This window comes from Aulostomus chinensis, chromosome 3 (genome assembly GCF_037954235.1).
Source record: "Aulostomus chinensis isolate RoL2024-O1b breed Wild chromosome 3, RoL_Achi_v1.0, whole genome shotgun sequence".
NCBI classification, from domain to species: Eukaryota; Metazoa; Chordata; class Actinopteri; order Syngnathiformes; family Aulostomidae; genus Aulostomus; species Aulostomus chinensis.
The window spans coordinates 30580840-30602806 of record NC_141322.1 but is presented as its reverse complement, the minus strand read 5'-3'; the positions used below and the strand labels follow the sequence as shown (position 1 = coordinate 30602806).

General features: G+C 47.6%; 1 protein-coding gene across 1 annotated transcript in view; it reads left to right on the top strand.

The window, feature by feature from the left end:
• Nucleotides 1-253: 253 nt before the first annotated feature.
• LOC147268593 (sodium- and chloride-dependent taurine transporter-like) overlaps nt 254-21967 on the top strand; it is a 34913-nt gene continuing 13199 nt past the window's right edge. Inside the window, exons 1-7 of the mRNA XM_086200311.1 lie at nt 254-512; nt 13664-13893; nt 14089-14223; nt 18279-18367; nt 19436-19581; nt 19796-19928; nt 21740-21874. Coding sequence (XP_086056437.1) covers nt 13665-13893; nt 14089-14223; nt 18279-18367; nt 19436-19581; nt 19796-19928; nt 21740-21874 — 867 coding nt within the window. The 5' untranslated portion in view covers nt 254-512; nt 13664. The remainder of the gene's footprint in view (nt 513-13663; nt 13894-14088; nt 14224-18278; nt 18368-19435; nt 19582-19795; nt 19929-21739; nt 21875-21967) is intronic.

The following is a 21967-nucleotide window of genomic DNA, read 5'->3' as shown; positions in this document are numbered from 1 at the left end:
AGCGGCGGCGGGTGCAGGTGATGCTGTAGGTGATGCTGCTGTGGCTTCACGCCAGCGTGTGGCGACCCGTTACACCCGTTTATACGTGCAGAAAAAAGGAAAAGAAAAAGCAAAGTCTTACTCCGGAGTCAGAACATTCAAATAGAACCAACGGAAGCGAGAATGTTCTTCTACTCGTCATCCAGCGCTTCAGAGTCCTGAAATGTCCGAGGTTGTGCGCGGGCCGTGAAGCAGCGCGGCTCTCCTGTTGCTCTGAGAGTAGGCAGGCTAGTGATTTTCCACTACTGCTGATGTCTCCAGTCCCCCGTTTTAAGAGACAAAGGTCAGAAAGAGAAGCTTATAAATAGGCTAAAATATAGGCGAGCGACGCGTTCAAGCCTCAGACTCCCTCACGGACTCAGGACGACGCGGACACGGGAGGACCGAGCTTAGAGGACATTAAAAGGACAACAACAACAACAAATAATAATAAGAAGAATAATAGCATTCACAACATCACATCAACAAAGCAGGTAAAGATTCAACACTCACTCACAGCCACACACGTCCCTGGTGCTCACCTGTAAAGCAGGAATGTGATGGAGCCTGAGACGCTCCTTTTACGGTTCATTTTGTTTTATTCTCCTCATTTCAACGTCGGGGCTCTGTGTGTGTTTGGTTTCACAGTTTAGATCCTTATTATATGTTTGGATACTGTTTCTGGGTGAATTTTGAACACGCAGAAGAGGAACCCGGTCCAGGTTCCACAGATGCGTGGTGCGTTTGTGTGCCGGAGGGTTTGATGGTGTCGGTGTGATGCTGCGGTCGCTCCGGCGCTTCAGGACGTCCGCGAGCTCCTCAATGGCGTTTTAACGGTGCCCTTCTCGTGTCTTTTTTTTTTTTTTTTTTTTTTTTTTTGCTGCTTCTTCTCCTTCTCTTTCTCCTTCAAGTTCATTTCTAATTCAACCCTCGCTTCCAGCTCAGGATTCTGCCCGAGCTTCTGGTTCTGGCTCTGGTTCTGTTTACACCGCTCGACCGTCTTTGTTGATGCGTTTTTAAAAAGAACAATTGAGGAGGGAACCGTTCTCCTGACTGACAGAACCTTATTTGTTTTTTTAATTGAGGGTGAATAGAAAAGGGAAGCGAGGAGATGCGCATCAGTCGCACGTTGCACCGCCCCCCCTCCCCTCCCCCCGTACTGCGATGGTTCGTACCTCCAGAGGAGAACCAACCTCACAGCTCGGATGTGGATCTCTGGACTCAGGCGCGTGTTTTTCCTGACGCCGTGGGAGAACCGCCCCCCTCCCCCCTCCCCACCCCTTAGACGCGGCTCCTGAGACGCATCCGGGTTCTAGCGGCTCCCCGTCAGTCCGTGAGCGGCTTCCATGTGGTGCAGCGGCTGAGAAAATGGGGTCTTAGTGTTTCTGGACGGCTGGTTCCGTTCCGTTCTGTTCCGTTCGGGTTGAGTCTCCTCCTCCTGACTCCTGATGGAAGACGTGTGGATCAGATGCGGATTTTTGCTCTTTAAATGTACCAACTGAACATACAGAGTAGAAGTACACAGGTACCACCCCTTTCAAGTACTTCAGTTATTCATGATGAAGCCTCATTTTTAAAACAGGTGTTTTGCAGTTTTGCTTTTTTAGAGTTTACAAAATCTTGCTGTTATTGGTGTTTTGACCCGTTTGACCAAGTGGAGACACTAAAAACACAAAAACAACAACCAGCCTTTGAATAAAAGGAGATAAAAGCAAGCAAAGCAGAGGGAAGCAGCTGGGCCGAGGGGAGTGGGACTCCTGCCTTGCCGCCGCCGCCGCCGCCGCTGCAGTTTGTTGAGTTGCAGCCGTGATCGTCAGCAATTTTTGGTTCCACAAAACAGAAACGGCCTCTCTTCTTCTTATCGTCCCTGAGCGATGCTGAGTGCAAACGCCAGTTTTGTCCTGTGAAAGATTTTTCTTTGCTGTTGATTTAATTGAGCAAACGTTGACTGAAAGCTTGTGAGTATTGAGGTGTTTTCACGGGGGTTGACATCAGCACGCCGCCGCTGACGGAAGGTTACCGGCCATCTTAAGACGATCCGGTTCCTGTTGATTGGCCAGGTGTTTCAGCTCCGGTTCTCCTTCTACACTTCCAGCTTCTGGAAATGTTCTGGAAACACCGAAGTGTCACTCTTAGTCGAATTCGCAGTGTTTACCTGTTTGTCAGTGTTGGAGGAATGTTAACGCCATTCAGGCACGTTTTGATCTCCGCTGCTACCACTGCTGGCCAAAATCAGGAGGAAAACTCAGGTGTGAATATCTGGACGTGATCCAGTATCCTGTGTCCGAGTCAGAACCGGAGAGCTCCCGACCCGAGCCGACTCCATCGGCGCATGTAACTGCACTGCGGGAACGTCGCAGGAAAGGAAAAATGCTCCTGATGCGCGTTGCTGGTTTGGAGCAAACTATAAAAATGCAACCAACATGGCAGCCAGACGACGGCAGCAGGAGGCGACCTTCACTCAGAGAGCATCCATCAGCGCAAAGATGGAATAGGTTCTGGAGGGACCTGTGGTTCCGTCCTGGCTGGCGTCGGGACACCTCGCTGCTCCAGAGACAAGCCAGCGTGAGGGAATATCTGGTCAACCTGTGCCTGAAAACGATGAAAACCTGAATCGAGTTTGCCGTCACAAACTGGCTTTTGAAATCCTGATGTTTTTCAATTTTCATTTATTCTTGTATATCCTAACACTTAAATATCGCTGGTTACATTGTTGCAAGTACGGCGAGGACCGGGTCAGCGGACGGAGATGCCCCTGATCCGGGCTGCTCTGCTCTCAGGAGAACGTTTAATCAGTGGTCGAGGAAATGGTAAACAAAAGCGTTCGGTATCAACCGGGCGGAGAGGGAACGCCATTGTTCATAGCTTCTGTAGGTGACGGAGACTTGCTGATAAGATGGCCCCGTTCACTTCGTATAGGCGACTCGTGTGTGTGTGTGTGTGTGTGTGTGTGTGTGTGTGTGTGTGTGTGTGTGTGTGTGTGTGTGAGAGAGAGAGAGAGAGAGAGTCCTGCTGCTTCAATCTAATCGTGGCTGCTGTGTGACATGTAGTTGTGAGCTCAGGATTGTACCAGAGTATCTGACGCATATACACTGTGTACTTCAACAATACTGCGTGTGCTGGGGCTCGGCAGTACTCAGCAGGCTGACTGCTGAAGGGCGAGACGAATCGGCCACGACCGTTGAACTGTGTTCACACCTCGAATCACTCTTGATAACACTTCCGTGGGGACTGGTGGTGATGCTCATAAACTTGATTTTCCTGTGTATTTCGTACTCAGTACATGTTGTTATACTCCTGCACAGTACTTCAGAATTTGGAAGAGATGTTAGCTTCTGTACTCACGACAAGATCCCAGATCGCCTCCCTAAACCTCGATAAGGCTTCAGAATCCACCAAGCTGACAAAATTAGCAAAGATGTGATGATACAATAACAGCATGATCACTGGGGAGGGAGGGAGAGGGAGGGAGGGAGGTAGGGAGAGGCTCATTTGCTTTCTCTCAGGCGATCAGTGAACAGAGTAAACACAGAAGGAGGTCGAAGTTCTCAAAACTTTTCTGATGAGTTGATTTCTGTGCTGAATCACGAGTGGGTCTCAAGTACAGCGGCAGCTTCCTGTTTCTCTGGTGACAAACCTGCACTTAAAAACTGCGTTTTTTTTAAATGAAATTGTATGAAACGATTCACAGCAAACTCATACGACAACCAAAGGCCGTCAGTGGCATCAGTGGTACCTGCTAGCGTAGCCGCTGACTGCAGCTAGCATGTTGGCTGCCGCACCGTGACTCGTCTCAGGTGTTGAAGGGTTATGGTCCATTTGTTGTCAATATCACACTTGTCTTATGTTGTCTCCGCTCGATTTCTGCAAGCTGACCAGTTTCACACCACGGTGACGTCACATGCTGTGATTAGTTACCGATGGCGACCCCCTCAGCGGCCATCTCGGAACACGGCTGCAACGCGAGCCTGGTGCGACTGAATAATGAAGTGAAACCCAATGCAGTTCAGTCTGAGCATCAGGGTGATTCTGCTCGCGTTCTGGCACAGAAACACGTAATGAGCACCTGGGCTGGTGCGGCTGTCAGGCTCCGCTGTCAGAATGCTAGCCGGCGCCTGCGGAGCCCGGCTGATGCGTGGCGAGGAGCGACGTTCACTGAAAACGCAGCAGTTAGAAAGAGTCAGACCAAAGCAGGAGGTGGTGTGGAAATGCACTGGAGGAAGTGGGGCTCTACAGAGCGCGCCCGCCGCAGTTGCTGCGGTCTGTGTTGCCATGACGATGCTGCAGGGCAGGACGCCTCATGGCGTTGCTTCGACGTGGGAGTGTACGATGACCTTTCCAGTCCCACTCAGCTTTGTCGAGTGTGACACCTGGTGGTGACATCAGCGTGACCTGGACTCTTCATGTGGACGTGGGATTTTTAATCATGGATCAACCAGCGTCGGTGGATCGGAAACAGGCCACACAAAGTGGTGAATAGAGTTGGTTTGTCTCTGTCCAACTGTCAGTCGCAACCTTGTTTGCTGTTAAATCATTAATGGAATGTGTGTGTGTGTGTGTGTGTGTAGTTGAAATGGCAGCCATTGGCATCACATTATCAGATTATTTGCTGCCAATGAAAACGAAGAGAGAGAGAAAATAAAGATTTTTCCTTGCAGGAGCTGCTGCGCGCGGTGTGTGTCCTTGACTCTGGCTCTGAACTTCTTCTGTACACATTAACCAGCTTGATCAGCTGACCCACTTACACTTGGGCGGTACACAGCCACCTTGCCACTGCTGGAGTGGCCCGATCCCCTGTTAGCATTGAAGCGTTTATGTTCTCGCCTCAGCTGGAGACGATGGCGGTGGCGGTGTTGGAACCAGCTCTCACGACAGTGTCGGATTCAACCGTGTTAAAAGGGTTGTCACCTTTGTGTTTGTTTTGGGGGGTTTTTGTCCTGTAACCAACGGCCAAGTGTTGAGTCAGGCTGATGGCCGTCAGTCCTTCAGGACTGCTCAACAAAATGGGCACGCAGAAATATTCCCGAGAACATTTAGAGCGTGACAACATTGCAGGCTGGTGGGGGCTGACAGACGTGACGCAAGCTAAACTCTCTTCTTTCTTTTGGCCGTTTGTGTTTCCAAAGCCGTCCCCGGTGATTCAGCACCTGACGAGGCAGCAGGCGTCTTCCCAGTAGTGCATGACTCCGCAGCACGATTATCACCTCCACCGCCGGATCAATTCCAAGTCCTAAGGTCACAATATACTGCTAACAAACACTGGTGATCACATGACCTCCTTTTTTTTGGGGGGGGGAGGGGGTAATTCAAATCCTTGACAGTGGAATTAGATGTTACGGTACATTAGTGGTGTGAACGTGATCCAAACTGGTGCCGTCCCAACTACCAGGTGAACGCCGCAAGTCTGAGCATGTGTTCTGAATCTGCCTGTGCCTGTGTTTTGGTGCGGAAGATCTGCAAAAAATAGAAGTCATAAGTGTGAGTCTGGAACCAAGAACCCTGTTCCACATTCAACCCACCGGACAGAGTCCTACTGGAACCAGCAACAGTGGCTGTAAACTGGAACAAGAGTCCCAAAAACAAATAAACAAAACCCAAAGCCCTGGAAAAGAGTGTTGACCCCTGTTAGATAAGACTGGAAGGAATGCGCTTTATTTTATTTTCTTCTTTATTAACTTCCACTCATCCGTGTTTCTATTATTTACTCTGTGACTTGCATTTTCATTCTTGTTGCTACTCAGATGTTTTTAATAACTTGTTTATCGGTTGTCAAGGACGAGAACATGTTCCACATCACCAGAGGAGAACAGTGCTCTTCAATGCTGCAGGTCCGTTGGGGAAGGAGCTGGCGTGCGTCACAGGAGCTGGAACCTGTTCAAAATGCTGTTCGTAGATTCTAAAATTAAGACTTCTGTACCTGCCTAAGATATTCACTGCTCACCGGCCGACACCAGAACCTCCTCGGCGGTGCTAGCGTTGAGAGGCGGAACTGGAACGCTACGAGACCAACGCAGCGAGATGCAGGAGCAGACGATGAGGGAACAGTAGAAGAAGAGCAGGAGGTGTTGACACGGCGAGGAGAACAATGGAGGCCCAGCAGATCGAGCTACTGAGCAGAGAGGTTCAACATGCGCATGTACAGCTATAAACCTATTATGAGGGGTAATTAAAAGAAAATAGGAGGAGAGGAGAAGAAGGGGATTAGAGGAGGAGGAGGAGGAGAAGAAGGAACGAAAGTAAAGTGGAGCAGAGAAGGAGAGGGAGGGGCTTAATTGACGGCCAGCCCAGTGGAAATGTACATGCGCTGGAAATAGTAAAGTGTGTTATGTAAGTGGTTAGGGAGGGAAGGAGTGTGCGTGTGTGTGTGTGTGTGTGTGTGTGTGTGTGTGTGTGTCTGTGTCTGTTTTGGTATCAGCTTGGTTCTGGAGTCACTGTAGGTCTGTTTCAGACCCAGTTTCTTTCTCTCCTTCTCTCTTACACACACACACACACACACACACACACACACACACACACACACACACACACACACCAGACAATGAGTCTCTATGTTTTACACCAAGCTTTTAGCCTGAGCTTTATATCATCCCTCAGTTCATTACAGTTCCCACGGCCCATCTGTCTCTCTCTCTCTCTCTCTCTCTCTCTCTCTCTCTCTCTCTCTCTCTTTCTCTCTCTGGAGGTGGTGTTGGAGGCAACAACAACGCGTCTTACCAGTGTGTGTGTGTGTGTGTGTGTGTGTGTGTGTGTGTGTGTGTGTACTCCACGAACACTGCTTCTCAATCCCTACGTTTTGCAGCTGTGTATCCCTTTGAAAGCACAGTGGGCCCATTTGACTCTGAGTGGTCAGTGTTGCAGTGGAGAGGAAATAATTTGGGTCCAGATGAAGTGAACACAGCAGCTTCACCGTACGGCCATCGAGACAGAAGGTCCTACCATGAATTTCTGTTGTTTGTAAGACTGTCAGCAGCTCAGTTGCCATCGGATGAAAGATGGTCTGTGGGTTCAAGCTTCTCTTGTCTGTCGCGGTTGGTTTTTATTATCCATACTCGTACCTCAGGATGTCGCTTCGCTGGAAGTGTTGCTTTCACTCATGGCCATTGGATCTCTTAACAGTTTATCATAGACATAACAGAGTCCATTGTCCATGCAGAAAACAAACACAGTCACCATCCTTTCACACACAGACAGACACGCACGCACACACACACACACAAAGGGAGGTTTTTTTCCATTTCTCTTTAACGTTATTAATTAACTGTCAAGGAAGTAAGTCAAGAGGTCTATCTGTGAGATTATTAACTGGACTGAGGGAACTCGACGAGGCAGATGTGTCTGGAATAAACGCTTAAATAATTTGGGAAACAGTGAATTGAATACAAAACTATGTCTTTGGAGATTTGCCTCCTTGTTATGTCCTCAATCCTCCAGCGAATGTGGGAGGTAAAGAGAGAGGCACAAGACGAGGGCGGTGAAGCCTGGCAGATGGAAAGAGATAAAGACACGACATTTTCCACAGTGACAAACATCTGCTGACTACTAAGTATGCCCCCCGCCCCGCCCCCCAACTGTCTCTCTGCCGTTACCCCTGCTAGGTGGAAATTTACAGCTCTGGGTGTGTCAGTGTGGTACGGTCCAGCCAATCAGACAAAGGCACATGTGAATTTAGAGTTTTCTGGCTGTTTTGCTTCCTTGACAATGTCCATCAGGACAGATTCAAAATTTTCAGATTCCAACAACAACAACAAAAACAAAACTGCAATATCTGTTTCCTAACTTTCACGGATAAAGCTACTCTCTAACTTAATACGTATAAAGGTCCAATGGTCGCCTTCGATGGAAGTCATCACTCAGGTGTTTACTCAGGAGTCTACTTCTATGCTGGAATTAGCCACTTCTTCCTGTTTTGATCACTAAAACTAATAACGTGAGAGTGAAGCAGAGAGCAAACTTGGGAGAAAAGCTTCCCTGCAGTACAAACCACAGTTGGAGTGATTGGGCTGCAGACTTGGAAGCATTTAGGAAACTGCTATCAGAAACTGCTTCTCAGGTTCTGCAGGGTCTGTTCTGCAGTCAGTTTTTGCCCTGCCGAGACCATTCATTTAACTTGTTGGGAATCAAAATCCCATAGAGAATCATTCCAGGACTTGTTCACTTAATTTGACAAGTATCATACCAGGGAAGCCAAGAGAGTGGCTCTGTGGTGAGGTAATGATGTCGTTGTGGTGCACCCCGACAGTTTACATCTTTGAGGTAAGCCAGATTTGAATGTCTCGCTCTCTCTGCTGCCAGTGGTGCTCTCAGACCTCGCTCGTGGAACCTCCTCTTTGCCGAACTCCTCAGCCTTGTCGCCCCCTCTGACACCGGTTTAGTTCCGTCTTTTTAACAAAAGCCTTCTGTGCTTCATGGAGATGCCAAAGGTTGCCTTGAACTCTGGTATCAGACTCAAAGGGGCGTGAGAATGTGTTGGTATTTGACAGGCTGGGAACATGAAGAGTATGGAGGTTTGGATACAGTGTTGGGTCAGAGTTCTGGAGGGCATAAAATACACAAGTCCTCTTTATTAACGCTATTAACGTGCAAACAAGTGAAATCAACAGGGGCGGGATTTCACTATAAGCCTAGCTTATAAAGAGAGTATAATCTGAACTTCAGCAAACAAGCACTGAATCTTAGACAGAAGAAGGTAGAGCCATCTTAGGAAAGCTGAAACTTGCTTGGTTTTGTTTTTGTGTTGTGGGTCGTTAGGTGCTTGGCACTGGAATTTCGGTTTGTCTCTGCAACAAAAGGTGAGGTCAGCTGATGCGGGTCACACTCTCTATTGTTTGTTTACCAAGTGAAATGTAACAGGGGCAGTTCAGCCGGGCGCAATTGGTCAAGCTGGAAACAGCTGTGACTGTGGTCAGGTATCTAAAAGCACAGACTGCGCTTGAGCGTCAGCCCACAAAGCGTTTAAGACCACAAAAGGTAAAGACCTGTGAGTCTACCTGCGCGAGTCCATCGAGCTAGGACACCGACTACCGCTGCCGCCTGTCCGACTTAAGTTTATCGTACAATGTGTCCCACACACATCCCGGTCATTGTTGGTAATCGTAAAAAATGTACACTCTTCCGGAAACGCAATCCGCAAAACCTGTCTGCACTCCCAGAAAGTGATCCCATCCCACACTTGGTCACGTTTGGTCTTTGGAACTGTCAGTCCGCAGTCAACAAGACAGAATTCATCAGTTCACTGATGAAACTCTCAGACATTCAGGTCCTAGGCCTGACTGAGACATGGATCCGCCCAGAAAACACTGCTACCCCAGCTGCACTCTCTGAGTCCGCCACACTAAGCCACACCCCTCGCTCTACTGGACGAGGAGGCGGTGCTGGCATACTCATTCCCGAGAACTGGTTTCTGCACTATGCCCGTCGAACAGCGAGACAACATTTGAATATCATGCTTTAAGTGTCACTGCTCCCATCAAAGCATATGTTTTGGTTGTATACCGCCCACCAGGGGGTAATCTGGATGGCTTTGTCTCTGAGATGGACATGTTACTCTCTGACATCCCTGACGATGGCACACCACTGATTGTCATGGGAGACATGAACATTCACCTTGACAGAACTCTGGCAAACGACTTCCTGGCACTCATCTCCTCCTTTGCACTCAAACTAGCTCCTTCTCCTCCCACCCACAAAGCTGGTAAAGTCCTTGACTTGGTGCTGTCTCGTAACTGCTCCATAACAGATGTGACAGTTACCCCACTCCACCTGTCAGACCATTTCTTGGTCAAATTTGCGGCTGCCTTTCCGCAATTGCAGACACCCACACAGACGGTTTTCTTCCGCAGAAACCTGAAATCCCTCACAGCAGCACAGCTGTCTGATGAGGTGAACTCCGTTATGCCTGACCACTCGCACTTCTCCTCACTTTCTGTTCATGAGCCTATAGAAACACTCTGTTCCTCTCTGGCATCCTCTCTGGACAAACTCTGCCCCCTGGTGTCCAAACCAGCCAAGAAAAAACAACCAAGTCCATGGCTCTCTGAAGTTCTGAGAGAACAAAGAGCTGGAGCAGAAAGAAAGTGGCGTAAATCCCAAGAACCCACTGACTTGTCCTTATACAAACAGAAACTTGCTTCCTTCACCTCATGCTTACAGTCCGCGAAGAAAGCCTTCTATCAGAACAAGATCTGTGCCACTTCTGATTCCAGAAAACTGTTTATGGCGTTTAACTCCTTGCTTTCTCCTCCAGTTGCTCAGCCTTCCACTGCGCTGACTTCAGACATGTTTGCCTCCTTTTTTACTGAAAAGGTTGCTGCTGACCAGTCCAGTCAGCACCAACCTTCCACTGCTGCTTCACTCTTCTCCTTTGCTCCCCTGAGCGAAGATGAAGTCTCCAGACTTCTCCTGAGCTCAAAACCTACAACTTGTCCTCTCGATCCAATACCCACCAGCATCCTGCAGACCATTTTGCCCACTATCAAACCTGCAGTCACACACATTGTCAATTCTTCCCTGGAAACTGCCATTTTTCCTGCTACTTTTAAGCAGGCCCGTGTCACCCCACAGCTCAAAAAGCCTAATCTCAACCCCGCCAAGGTTGAAAACTACAGGCCAGTATCACTTCTGCCATTCCTGTCAAAAATACTGGAGCGCTCAGTATTCAACCAGGTCTCTGAACATCTGCGGAACAACAACCTACTTGACTCTTTTCAGTCTGGCTTCAGGTGTGACCACTCCACTGAGACTGCACTCCTGTCAGTCACTGAGTCACTGAGACGAGCTCGAGCTGCTGGTCAGTGCTCTGTCCTACTTCTGCTGGACCTGTCTGCTGCCTTCGACACAGTGAACCATCACATTCTCCTCTCCACACTCTCTGAGCTCGGCATATCTGGTTCTGCCTTGTTGTGGTTCAAGTCCTACCTCACAGGCAGATCCTTCAGAGTGTCATGGCGAGGAAAGGTGTCTACGTCACATGGCCTATCGACTGGGGTTCCTCAGGGGTCAGTGCTTGGTCCCCTTCTCTTCTCTCTGTACACCACCTCACTCTTGGTGCAGTGATCCGCTCCCATGGCTTCTCCTACCACTGTTATGCTGACAACACTCAGCTTTTCCTCTCTTTTCCACCTGATGACAGAACGGTCTTAGATCGTATATCAGCGTGTCTGGCTGATATCTCCACATGGATGAAGGAACGCCACCTTCAACTGAATCTCTCTAAGACTGAACTTATGGTCTTTCCAGCTTGTCCATCTGTTCAGCCTCAGGTCAGTGTCCAACTTGACTCGAGCCTACTTGCGCCCACAAACTCAGCCAGAAACCTGGGTGTCATGATTGATGACCAGCTGACCTTTAAGGTTCATGTGGCCTCAGTTTCTCGGTCTTGCCGTTATGCCCTCTACAACATCAGGAAGATCAGACCCTTCCTGACCCAACAGACCACACAGATTCTGGTTCAGGCTCTTGTCATCTCACGCATTGACTACTGCAACTCTCTTCTGGCAGGCCTCCCTGCATCCTCATTCAAGCCTCTGCAGATGATCCAGAATGCAGCAGCACGTCTGGTCTTCAACCAGCCATAAAGGGCACATGTCACCCCGCTGCTGGTTTCTCTTCACTGGCTTCCAGTGGCAGCCAGGATCAAATTCAAGGCACTTCTCTTGGCTTACAAAACAATCACAAGAACGGCTCCAGCCTACCTGGAATCCCTGATCCAGGTCTACTCTCCTTCTCGGCCACTACGCTCTGCATGCCAAAGACGCCTGGTGCTTCCAGCCCAGCGCTGCTCCAAATCTCTAGCCAGACTCTTCACTTCTGTTGTTCCCAAATGGTGGAACAAACTACCGAACTCTGTGCATTCTGCTGAGTCCCTTTCTACTTTTAAGAGACAATTGAAGACTCAATTGTTCAGAGAGCACCGAGGCACTGAACCTGACCCTTCTCCTCTTTGGGGTAGAATAAGTAAGAGGGTCCAAGACCCAGCACTTAGTGATTATGTAGCACTAACTGTGTTGTGTGATGTTGTATGTCTGTTATATAAAAAAAAAAAGAGAGGGGGGCGACACTTCTTCTGCCACTAGATGGCAGTACCTGTGACCAAATCACAACTGAAGCACTTGCGCTTCCTATGGACTTTTCCTTAATTAGGTCTAACTTCTTGCTTGTGTTGTACGTCGCTTTGGACAAAAGCATCTGCTAAATGAAATTGTAGAATTGTATTCTGTTATTTTCTGGTAAATCTGGAATGCTTCCATTTATTACATGCGCTTTACTAGTGCTATTCTTCACTATTATTATTTTACGTTTGTCAACTTTGCTTCAAGGAATCAGTGGCCCAAGCCACCTGATAAAAATCAGGTTGTACCCTTTCTCCACTGCACATACCTGCAGGTTTTACTAACCCAGGTAAACCCACTTTCGATAGCTGGCTGATCTTGTTCCATTAGCTAGTAGATAAAGGGTTTCCTAAAGCCTGGTTTATGCTTCTGTGTCGCGCCGACACAGGACCCTACGCTGTAGCCTGATGTGCACCTCCAAAAAATCCTGACTACGCGTTGCGTCGACGTGTCGTGACGCGAATGTCAAGGATTGTGATTGGTCCGCTCAGAACATCATTTCTGGTTCAGCACAACAACACCGCCATTTGTAAAGTTTCTGTGGTGAGAGCTACACGCAAAAATGCACCAAACCGAAGAAAGGGTTATTGAGGAGGTCCGCAAGTACGACCACCAAGGAATCCGACAAGAGCTCCCCGAAACCACACAAAGACACTGCCACACCCCCAGCGGCTTGGTGGTTAATTGCAGAGCAACACGTTTCCCTGATGCAGAACTTCAAATGCTCAATCATGGCGTAGGGTCTACACCTTCGCTACGCCATCGCCGCAACACAGAAGCATAAATTAGGCTTTACATGTGACGCCATAGACACGGTCCACACACAGAGAGACATGAAGGTTACCACCAGAGCACCAGAGATTCATCTCTTACACTTGTAAACAATCTTTGGTGGCCGCCGTTGAAACAGAATGGAGGACGGAGGCCGTTATTACTCCCTTGCACTCCTTTTTATCTTTTGTTCCAGTCTGTTTTTCACAGTCAACGCTGACTGAACGATGCCAGAGAGCAAGTTTGAATTTGTAGTCAAGATAATAAAAAAATAAAAGCTTTCCATTGCCTCCGTGGGTATTGGTGATAGCAACTCTGGCAGTTTACTGCTGATGCACAGGCTGAATATCATGATCTCGGTGCTACTTTGCTAATTTGGGGGGCAGGAGGTGGATTTTGTGGCCTTCTGAGGACTGTGGCCTTTATATTCTCAAGTCCAAGTCAAGCTTGAGGCCCCGAAGCATGGAGACATTTTCAAGTTTCTGAATTACATTTTCCGAGAGCACATCTGAAAGATCTCGGGCTCCTTGTTTTGTATCAGTGATTTCAGTCGGTTAACCCAGAATAAGGAACCACCACCAAGTTGGGTTATGGTGGCTGCGTCAGTCTACCACGTCCTTGAGTGGTTCTGTTGAGATCTGGTTTGTGATATGTTCGACCCAGCTGTTTGGTTCTCTTGGGTCACACGTGGAACTGCATTTTGTCATTTGATTTTTTTTTTTTAGGGCAGTTTTGACGAGATTGTTCTCTGTCTGCTGTTTCAACAGAATGGCTCAAAAAGAGAAGCTCCAGTGCCTGAAGGACTTCCACAAGGACACTCTGAAGCCATCGCCTGGTAAGAGCCCCGGCACCCGACCTGAAGATGAAGCAGAGGGCAAACACCCCCAGCGGGAGAAGTGGGCCAGCAAGCTGGACTTTGTTCTCTCTGTGGCTGGCGGCTTTGTTGGTTTAGGAAACGTCTGGCGTTTTCCGTACCTTTGCTACAAGAATGGTGGAGGTAAGACGTTAAAATCCTACAACTATTCATTAGTAATTTGGGTTTTTTTTCACATTGTTTCCACTTTGAAGTCATTCTGACGTTTTCATTCCTTGCCTTCATCTGCTCCTCCTGTTTTCAACCATTCCTAAACGTTGTCCTCTCTTTCTAACGGTCTCAAATCTGTCGCTCCATCCTTTTCTTTCCTTCACACAGGTGCATTTCTCATCCCCTACTTCATTTTCCTGTTTGGCGGAGGCTTGCCAGTCTTCTTCCTGGAGGTGGCCCTGGGGCAGTTCACCTCTGAAGGTGGCATCACCTGCTGGGAGAAGCTGTGCCCCATATTTACTGGTATGTAGCCCCCCCACCAAGCTGTCTGTGCTGAAGTGAACTTGTTAGCCGGCAGTGACACTTTACTTTTAGGGACCTTCACCAACTTGCCGCGGAATAAAAAAAGTCTCATCCAGATATTCAGGCTGTCCAGGCTGCATTGGAGGTGGATCCGCTCAGCGTTCCGTTGGAAAGACTGTTAGCTAACGAGGTTGTTTGGCCACTTTGTGCAACAAACACTCAAGTTACAGCGACTTTGTGTTTCATGACGAAACATGTCAGTTCCGCGTCACACCACAGACCCACTGTTCACTGCTTCACAATTTAGGACGTCTGACGTCTAGTCTGGTTAAATCCTCCAGAGGAGTTTGTAGGAGTGAAAACTCAGAATCGCCAAATTCCCTTTTGGCATGATGCGGTCAGTTAAGCACAACCAGACAAGTTCCCTAAAACACGTGTTTCGAACACGTCTGATAACAGCAGTTTTGTTAGTTTTTGAGCCCCTTAAAAATGTGAAAGAAAAAATACAATTACTCAGAATACAAGTCCTCAACTAGCAGGGATATTTAGACGGATAATGTCCGTGAAGCATTTTTAACTTTGTTGCTGGTTCAGTCCTCACTTGTCCTTGAGCAAGATCCTGAACCCCTGGTCGGTTATCCTTAAACACTCCTCACGACTACAAGTCGCCCCACCCTGGTCTTGAACTCGGGTCCACGGTGTACAAAGCACTGACCACAACGCCAACCACCTTATTCCTGAGTTTGCCCACGTCTGCATCCCAAAGGTGACCCACATACTAGTGGGTCGGGGTTTTTGGGTTTAACACCTCAACTTAACACCAACTAGTTCCCAGTGACCATTGTAATGGCTTCCTGAACCCCCGCCCACTGCCCCACTTTCACATCAGCCTCCTTATTTAAGGGATGACCGCAGCACTCCATGTCACAAGTCCTCCCTGTCCGACGACGGGGTTGAATTTTATTTTTTTTTCCAGACCTCTGCTGTTTTTCACAGTGGAATGGCTGTGCAACAGAAGGCTGAGTCACACCAGACTCTCCTCCAATCACGCTGCTGAGACTTTACCCTGCAACTGTTGCCAGGCAACCAAGCATGCACTGGTACACCAACACACTGAGGCCTCTATTCGCCCTTTAATCTTCCCTACTTCTCACCTCCTTGCCTGTGAAACCTCGTCTCTTCGAAGAAATCTGATTTTTATCGACTATCAGTTCTGCTTCTGGCATCGCATCAGAACTTCTGTCTGTTTTGTCCCCGTCGCCACTCCTCGCGACGACCCATTTTCTGTCTTGTTTACCTCTTTGTTCCAGTTTTTTCTGTAATATTTCCTTCCCCTCTCTCCCTCCACTCCTCTCCCGGCTCTTCTCCCTCACTTCTTTTCTCACCTCCCCCACTTGTCTTGTGCGCTACCAGCTGAATAAGGTTAATGTATTCACTGTCTACGTCTGCGGGTATTTTTCCACTCTTTTCTCTTTAATATTCATACGGCTCGTAATTCCACCTGGCTTATAGATTGACTCCAGTAATTTTACCATCTTGATTATTGTTTTATCGTCTCGATTCAATTATTTACTCACGCTGCAGTTTTCACTTTCACATGCACGTTCTCTTTCTGCCGTTCAGACACATTATCCTCCCTGCTGTCTCGCACACACTCACACAAACACACACCCGACACGATGTACAGAGTGTCCTGAATCACACGTTGCTATGGCAACAGCACGGCAACACATCAGAGAGAGACGGGGGGGCGGAGAACGAAAAAGCAGAGCAGCGAGATCTGTGGAGTGGAGAGATGTATTGATAAAAACCAGGATAGAGAGAAAGGAAAAGAAAAGAGGGGGGTTGGATCAGGAGAAGACAGTAATGGAGGAAGAAAAGATGGCGAGCAGAGAAGAGCAAAAGAAAGAAAGAAAGAACAAGCCGGAGGGGGAAAGTGATGGTACTAATATAGAAAATAATAACAGGTGAGAAGTTTAGGAAAACATCCGTCGCTTTCTCATAAAGAAAGAGTGAGTAAATCAATGCATGTTTTTACCTTGTTGGCCTAGAGAAGCCTGGCCTCTCAGAGCCTGTGAGGGAGGACTGTCACTGATGGAACCTGAGTCCATCTCGAGTGAAAAGGGCAACACGGCCTGACACGGACTGAAAGGCATTTCCTTTCACTTTGTTATTCAGTCTCACCACGCACCGGTTCCAGCGTTTGACGTCATTGTTGAACTGGGAAAACAGATGGCGTGAATAAATGAGGAGAAAAGTCTGCGTGGTGGTTGATACGGAGAAGATGGACTCTGTAGCAGAGAGAGTTTCTGGATGTCGCCGTTTCCTCAAGAGCAGATTGCCGAGGTTGGGTGTAGTGAGCGTAAAGAAAGGCCTGAATATCACGTTTTGACATGCTAACAAACTGTCAAACTTTGAGAAACACAAGGTGGAACAGCGGTTGGGTTAAATATGTGGTTGACGTGTCCAAGACTTTTGCTCCTTTCTTAGAGTCAGAAACTAATAAACGACTCATTTTCAAGTCATTGTACTCTGAAGACGTCGAGCAGCAGTATGAGGTGAGCGTAGCTGCGTGGTCGAATGTCTACGAGATCAAATCAGTAACAATGCCGTAGAAGCATCCAGAAACCAAACGAAGCATAATGCATGGAGGGGGTAAGGGGGGGGAGGTGCCCTGTTCCAGGCTTTATCTATGTGGAGATTTTGCAAACCCCTGATTTACAGGACTTGTAACTGCATAATCAAGCCACTTCTTAGCGGACTGAAGACTTCGTGGACACCCGACACTGAATAATATTAGAACCTCACATTCGCTGCTCCAAGAGATGACTCCCGCTGAACCAACACCAACTGTGGGTGTACAGTCAGTGTGAGGTTAAAACAAATGAGTTGCTACAGCTCATGTGAAAAGAGGGTCGGGTTCTAAACTTACTGTAAATACATGAACAGCGCGAGGTCATCCGAGTTCGGCAGGTGAGCTCACGAAGTGACATCATGGAGGAGCTGTTTGTTTGATCAGCACTGTCCCATGTGATCCGAGCAAGTGAGCGTGTCAGGAGCTGTGGATGGTTGGCAGCTGCTAATTAGTCCAGTGATTTCAAAGACACGATGCGAAGGTGAAATAGTGCACGCACACACGCGCGCGCACCCATAGACACACAAAGACGCGCAGGTGGTGAACACGGCCTGACAAAAATGTATCTCAAATGTGTTCAGACACTTCTTAAAGACTCACAGATGGCCAGTAACATTCGAAGGACATGTTAATTTGGATGAGCGGCCTCAGCGTCGGCTGTACATGCTCACCAATACACTGACACACTGGTCTAGTATACTTATGGGGACCTCAGCTGAACACAGCCTTTACATGACCTCTTACCTCAAATACAGTCTTGACGAATTATTCACCCAAATCCCAATTGGTAGACCTGTTCTCATCTGTGTGTTGTAATACAGGACTGCACGCACACACACACGCACACACACACACACACACACACACACACACACACACACACACACACACACACACAGCCTTGATCCTGTGTTTACCACCAGCTCTGTCTGAAGGCCAGTCTAGAGAGTGGTACGTGCAGCACAACACATCAGAATGTGAAATTAACTGAAACACAATCATTGTGGACCTTGGGTAGTCAAAATTTACTTTTGGTTCTTACAGTATGAACTCAAGGTAACTGGAAAATATCAACACTTCTATAACAAATCCACCGACTTTTTACTCAGTTCAAAACAACAGGTGGTAAATGGTGCCACCTCAGGCTGGAAATCAGACGTCCAGAGTTGCTCAGAGAACTGTTTTGGGTCTAGTTATCATTGTTATCTATGTAAACCTGTTTTTGGACAACACAAAGGGTTTTAAAAGATTAGTAAGGACAGTGACACGTCCCACTCTAAGAAGGTTTTCTTCAGCATTGGTAGCTGGTGTTTACAAAATGACCAGTTACAGTCACTGGTGGTTTAGCAAGTGGAAGAGAGAAAGTCAACAAGACAAACTGTCCACCGGTGATCTTGGTGATCTTTCTGTGTGATTCCAGGTATTGGTTACGCCTCCATAGTGATCGTGTCCCTGCTGAATATCTACTACATCGTCATCTTGGCCTGGGGCCTCTACTACCTGTTCCAGGTGGGTTTGGGGAAGAAAATGGCGTCTGTGTTATTTCTATGCAGCTTGCCTCCATCTTGTAAGACTGACTCAGTATCACAAGGCTACTTTGTAGATTTCTGTCGGGGCAGTGTGACATCTGACTTCTGGTGTGTTGACCCTCTAAAAATTGGCTCGCTGAAATGTTTGTGCAAGGATGCGGGCTGAGGCCATTTAACTGACGGACCCTCTGGACTTTTCCAGAACGGTTTCAAGATGGTCATCCCCCTGCTTATTGCTCAAAAAAACCAAAACGGAAATCGTTACTTGTAATTGCAATTTCATATCGTGGTAATCTGATAATGGATTTCCAGGGCTGATGACCAACAGATTTCAGCAGTTTTACTTGAAAAATTTAATATGGAATAAATATCACATGGTAAATCTTCGTACCCTGGACGAGAACCACAACTCACACACCAGTTTTAACAACAGTTATAATAATTGCCCTTCTCTAAGAAGTACCCAGGATGTTCATACCCAGGATGAACTACCATGGCAGCTTCCTCTTTCTTTGTGTGTGTATAAATACGCATACATTCACCAGTGTATGTCATGTGTGTTTGTGTAACAAGTTCAGGCAATACAACGGTGTATGTACCATGCAACAGTAGAAACGTCTCCTTCTTAGTTGAGGTTTGGTTCAGGTTTTCCTTCAGACTTTGCAACAATGCCACTGTGGGAGGTTTTGTTGTTTCATTTTCACATGATGGTGTGATCCCATGATTCCATGTGATTTTGCAGAAATCAGCTTGTGAGGTAACACGGAGCACGGAGGAGGAGCGTGATGGTCTTAATACGGGACGTGTTTATAGATCTGGAGATTTGTCACAAAATATATTTGGATGTTTTGATCCTCTTGTTGTTGTTGGATGAAGAGTCAAGTACAGCCTCCTTGATGATCTAAACACACGTGTTGAGGCTGATCTGATAACCTGTGGACTCCCCCGCAACCCGAGCAGATGCTTCTGGAGCCTCAACGGACCACAAAGAGCGAGTGTGAATTAATGTTTCCAATGACTCTTAACTTCTTCTTCTGCTGTGCCTCAGTGTTTTCAGCCAGAGCTGCCGTGGGCAAAGTGCAATCAGCCCTGGAACACCGATCGCTGCACTGAGGACACCTACCGCAAGAACAAATCCCTCTGGCTGGCTGCCAATGCCTCCAACTTCACCTCCCCCGTCACCGAGTTCTGGGAGTGAGTTTACATAAGCGCACACATGCAAGCTCCACTTGTGTTACCACGCAGAGTGCTGGTTTAATTTGCCATGAGAAAGTTCCAGTTCAAGTGAAATTGTAGGATATTTCTGTTATTAATTTGAAGTGAATAGCTTGTTGGCTTTCCTTTTGTCATCATCTGGTGAAATGCTGCTGCCCCGATGAACGCGCTCACTCTCTGTTTCGCCCTGCAGACATAATGTGCTGGGCATCACCAGTGGCATAGAGGAGATGGGTCCTGTGAAATGGGACCTGGCTCTGTGTTTACTGCTTGTTTGGGTCATCTGCTTCTTCTGCATCTGGAAGGGGGTCAAGTCTACTGGCAAGGTAACAATGCTGTATATACTCTTTCCTATTCACGGCATCAGGCCATGACGGGATGACACTCACATGATTTTCTTTTTTCTGTAGTCTGAACACGAGAAACACAGAGTCCAATGTATAAACGGGCTGTAGTTTTTCTGAAAGTCTTGGGGAACTGAACACGTGTTGACAGTTTTGTGAGTTCAGCTATTCTCTCTTCTGTCTACATAATACCGAGAGACATCGATGCCAATTTCAAAGGCAAATAAAAATTTCACATTGCATGTCAGGTCCAAATCGTAGGTTTCGGACTTGAATTTTGCGCATGGCTAAGTTTTAGGGCCTTGCGCTGCACTGAATTAAGCTGTTGTCATTTTCTTGACCTGATGTTCCTAAGCGTGAAGTCGGTGTGTTTCGATCTTTGAGGCAACACACAACAATGGCGTTGTGCCAGAAACACTTGTGTGACTAAAGCAGAGTCTAATGACAAACCTCGTGCCTTACGCTGGACTTCACGGCCAGAATATTCATTAAAGAGCTGATTAGAATGGATGGGACACGTCTCAAAGGCGGGAACGCTGCACGCCTCAGACCGTGCACATTCGATCACTTAAACAGGGCCCTTAACCTCTTAGAGCGATGAAATGCTGGCAGGAAAACATGTCCGTGCTGTTGTATTTCCTTCCAACAATGCTGTCCTCTGTTGCATCGTTTTCTCGAACAAACACATCACCTGATATGCCTTAGAACTTCGGTACAGTTAATGGAATAGAAGTGTTTCTAACTATCTTGCCAACTTCACAAAGCCTGGCAAATCAGACCCATAACTCACTGTGCGGATATATTCCCACGGTGTCTAGGGTCTGGCTACGCTCCGGTGGAGATAGTTTGCAGAATGTGAATCCTAGCAGGCATGGTGTCGGTTAGGCGTGAAACTACTGCAGCCTCAAACCAATCGGCACGGACACCAGCAACCAGCAATACTGTGAGCTGGGAAAATAAAACTTTTCCCAAACTCATGTAAATTAACCTCCAGTTTGTGGTTGTAGGCGTTTTTCTCGCTCCAGCTTTAATATCTATGTATTTGATAGAGTTTCAACAGCTGCTTGCATCGCTTCATGCGACTCTTGACTCTGCCTCTGCCAACCACTCCAGCCAAAAGTTGGACCCCAGTCCTGAAGATTACCGTCGCTGCCAGACAGAACCTCAGTGACACCTGAGCAGAGGAGATGGAGGGCGTCACCAGGCTAAACCGTGTGTGGACCAAGAAGAAAACATGTTCGGCCTGTTATTGAAAAGAATGTTGTTGTTGCCCCTCTCCAGGCTCCTCGTGAGCATATTGAAGGATAGATGAAGCTTGGCAGTGTTTCAGACCATTCCAGACAACCACCACTGCAACAACTGCTTTCCCTGAGATCAGAGGCAGCTTAATCCATCCTAGAACACTCTGTTTATAGCCTCAACACATTTTATTGATTCGTCTGGCTTGATTTATGCTTTCTGGTTTCTCCACGTTGTAACTCTGGTCATAAAGTCTCGCCTACAAGGCCAAGTGTGGTCACCCCGTTCCAAGTTACAGATGATGGTAAACTGCTATTGATTTGAGGGAACGCCTGTGGTCAGCTCTGGTCGTAATTCAAAAATTACTCTCATAATTGTGTCATCCTGGTTCTCCACACTGTAATCGTTACTATCTGGTTCTGTACTATTACAATGGTATCTATTATTTATGTTTTTTTTAAGGGGGACTCATTTCCCAGCATGCTTCAACAAATCCTAACAGGAAAGATTACGACTTTGATCCCATACGCTTCTGTATCTTTGATCTCCCTCAGGTGGTCTACATCACGGCCACGTTCCCGTTTGTCATGCTCATCGTCCTGTTGATTCGTGGAGTGACACTGCCAGGTGCTAGCGCTGGCATCAAGTTCTACCTGTACCCTGACCTCGCGCGCCTGAAGGACCCAGAGGTAGGTGCTGGGGGCTGCCTGAGTCAAATAAACTTGTCACAGGGCTGCTATTATCCCACTCTACTGGCTTGCTGATATCTGTGTGTGCTGCTG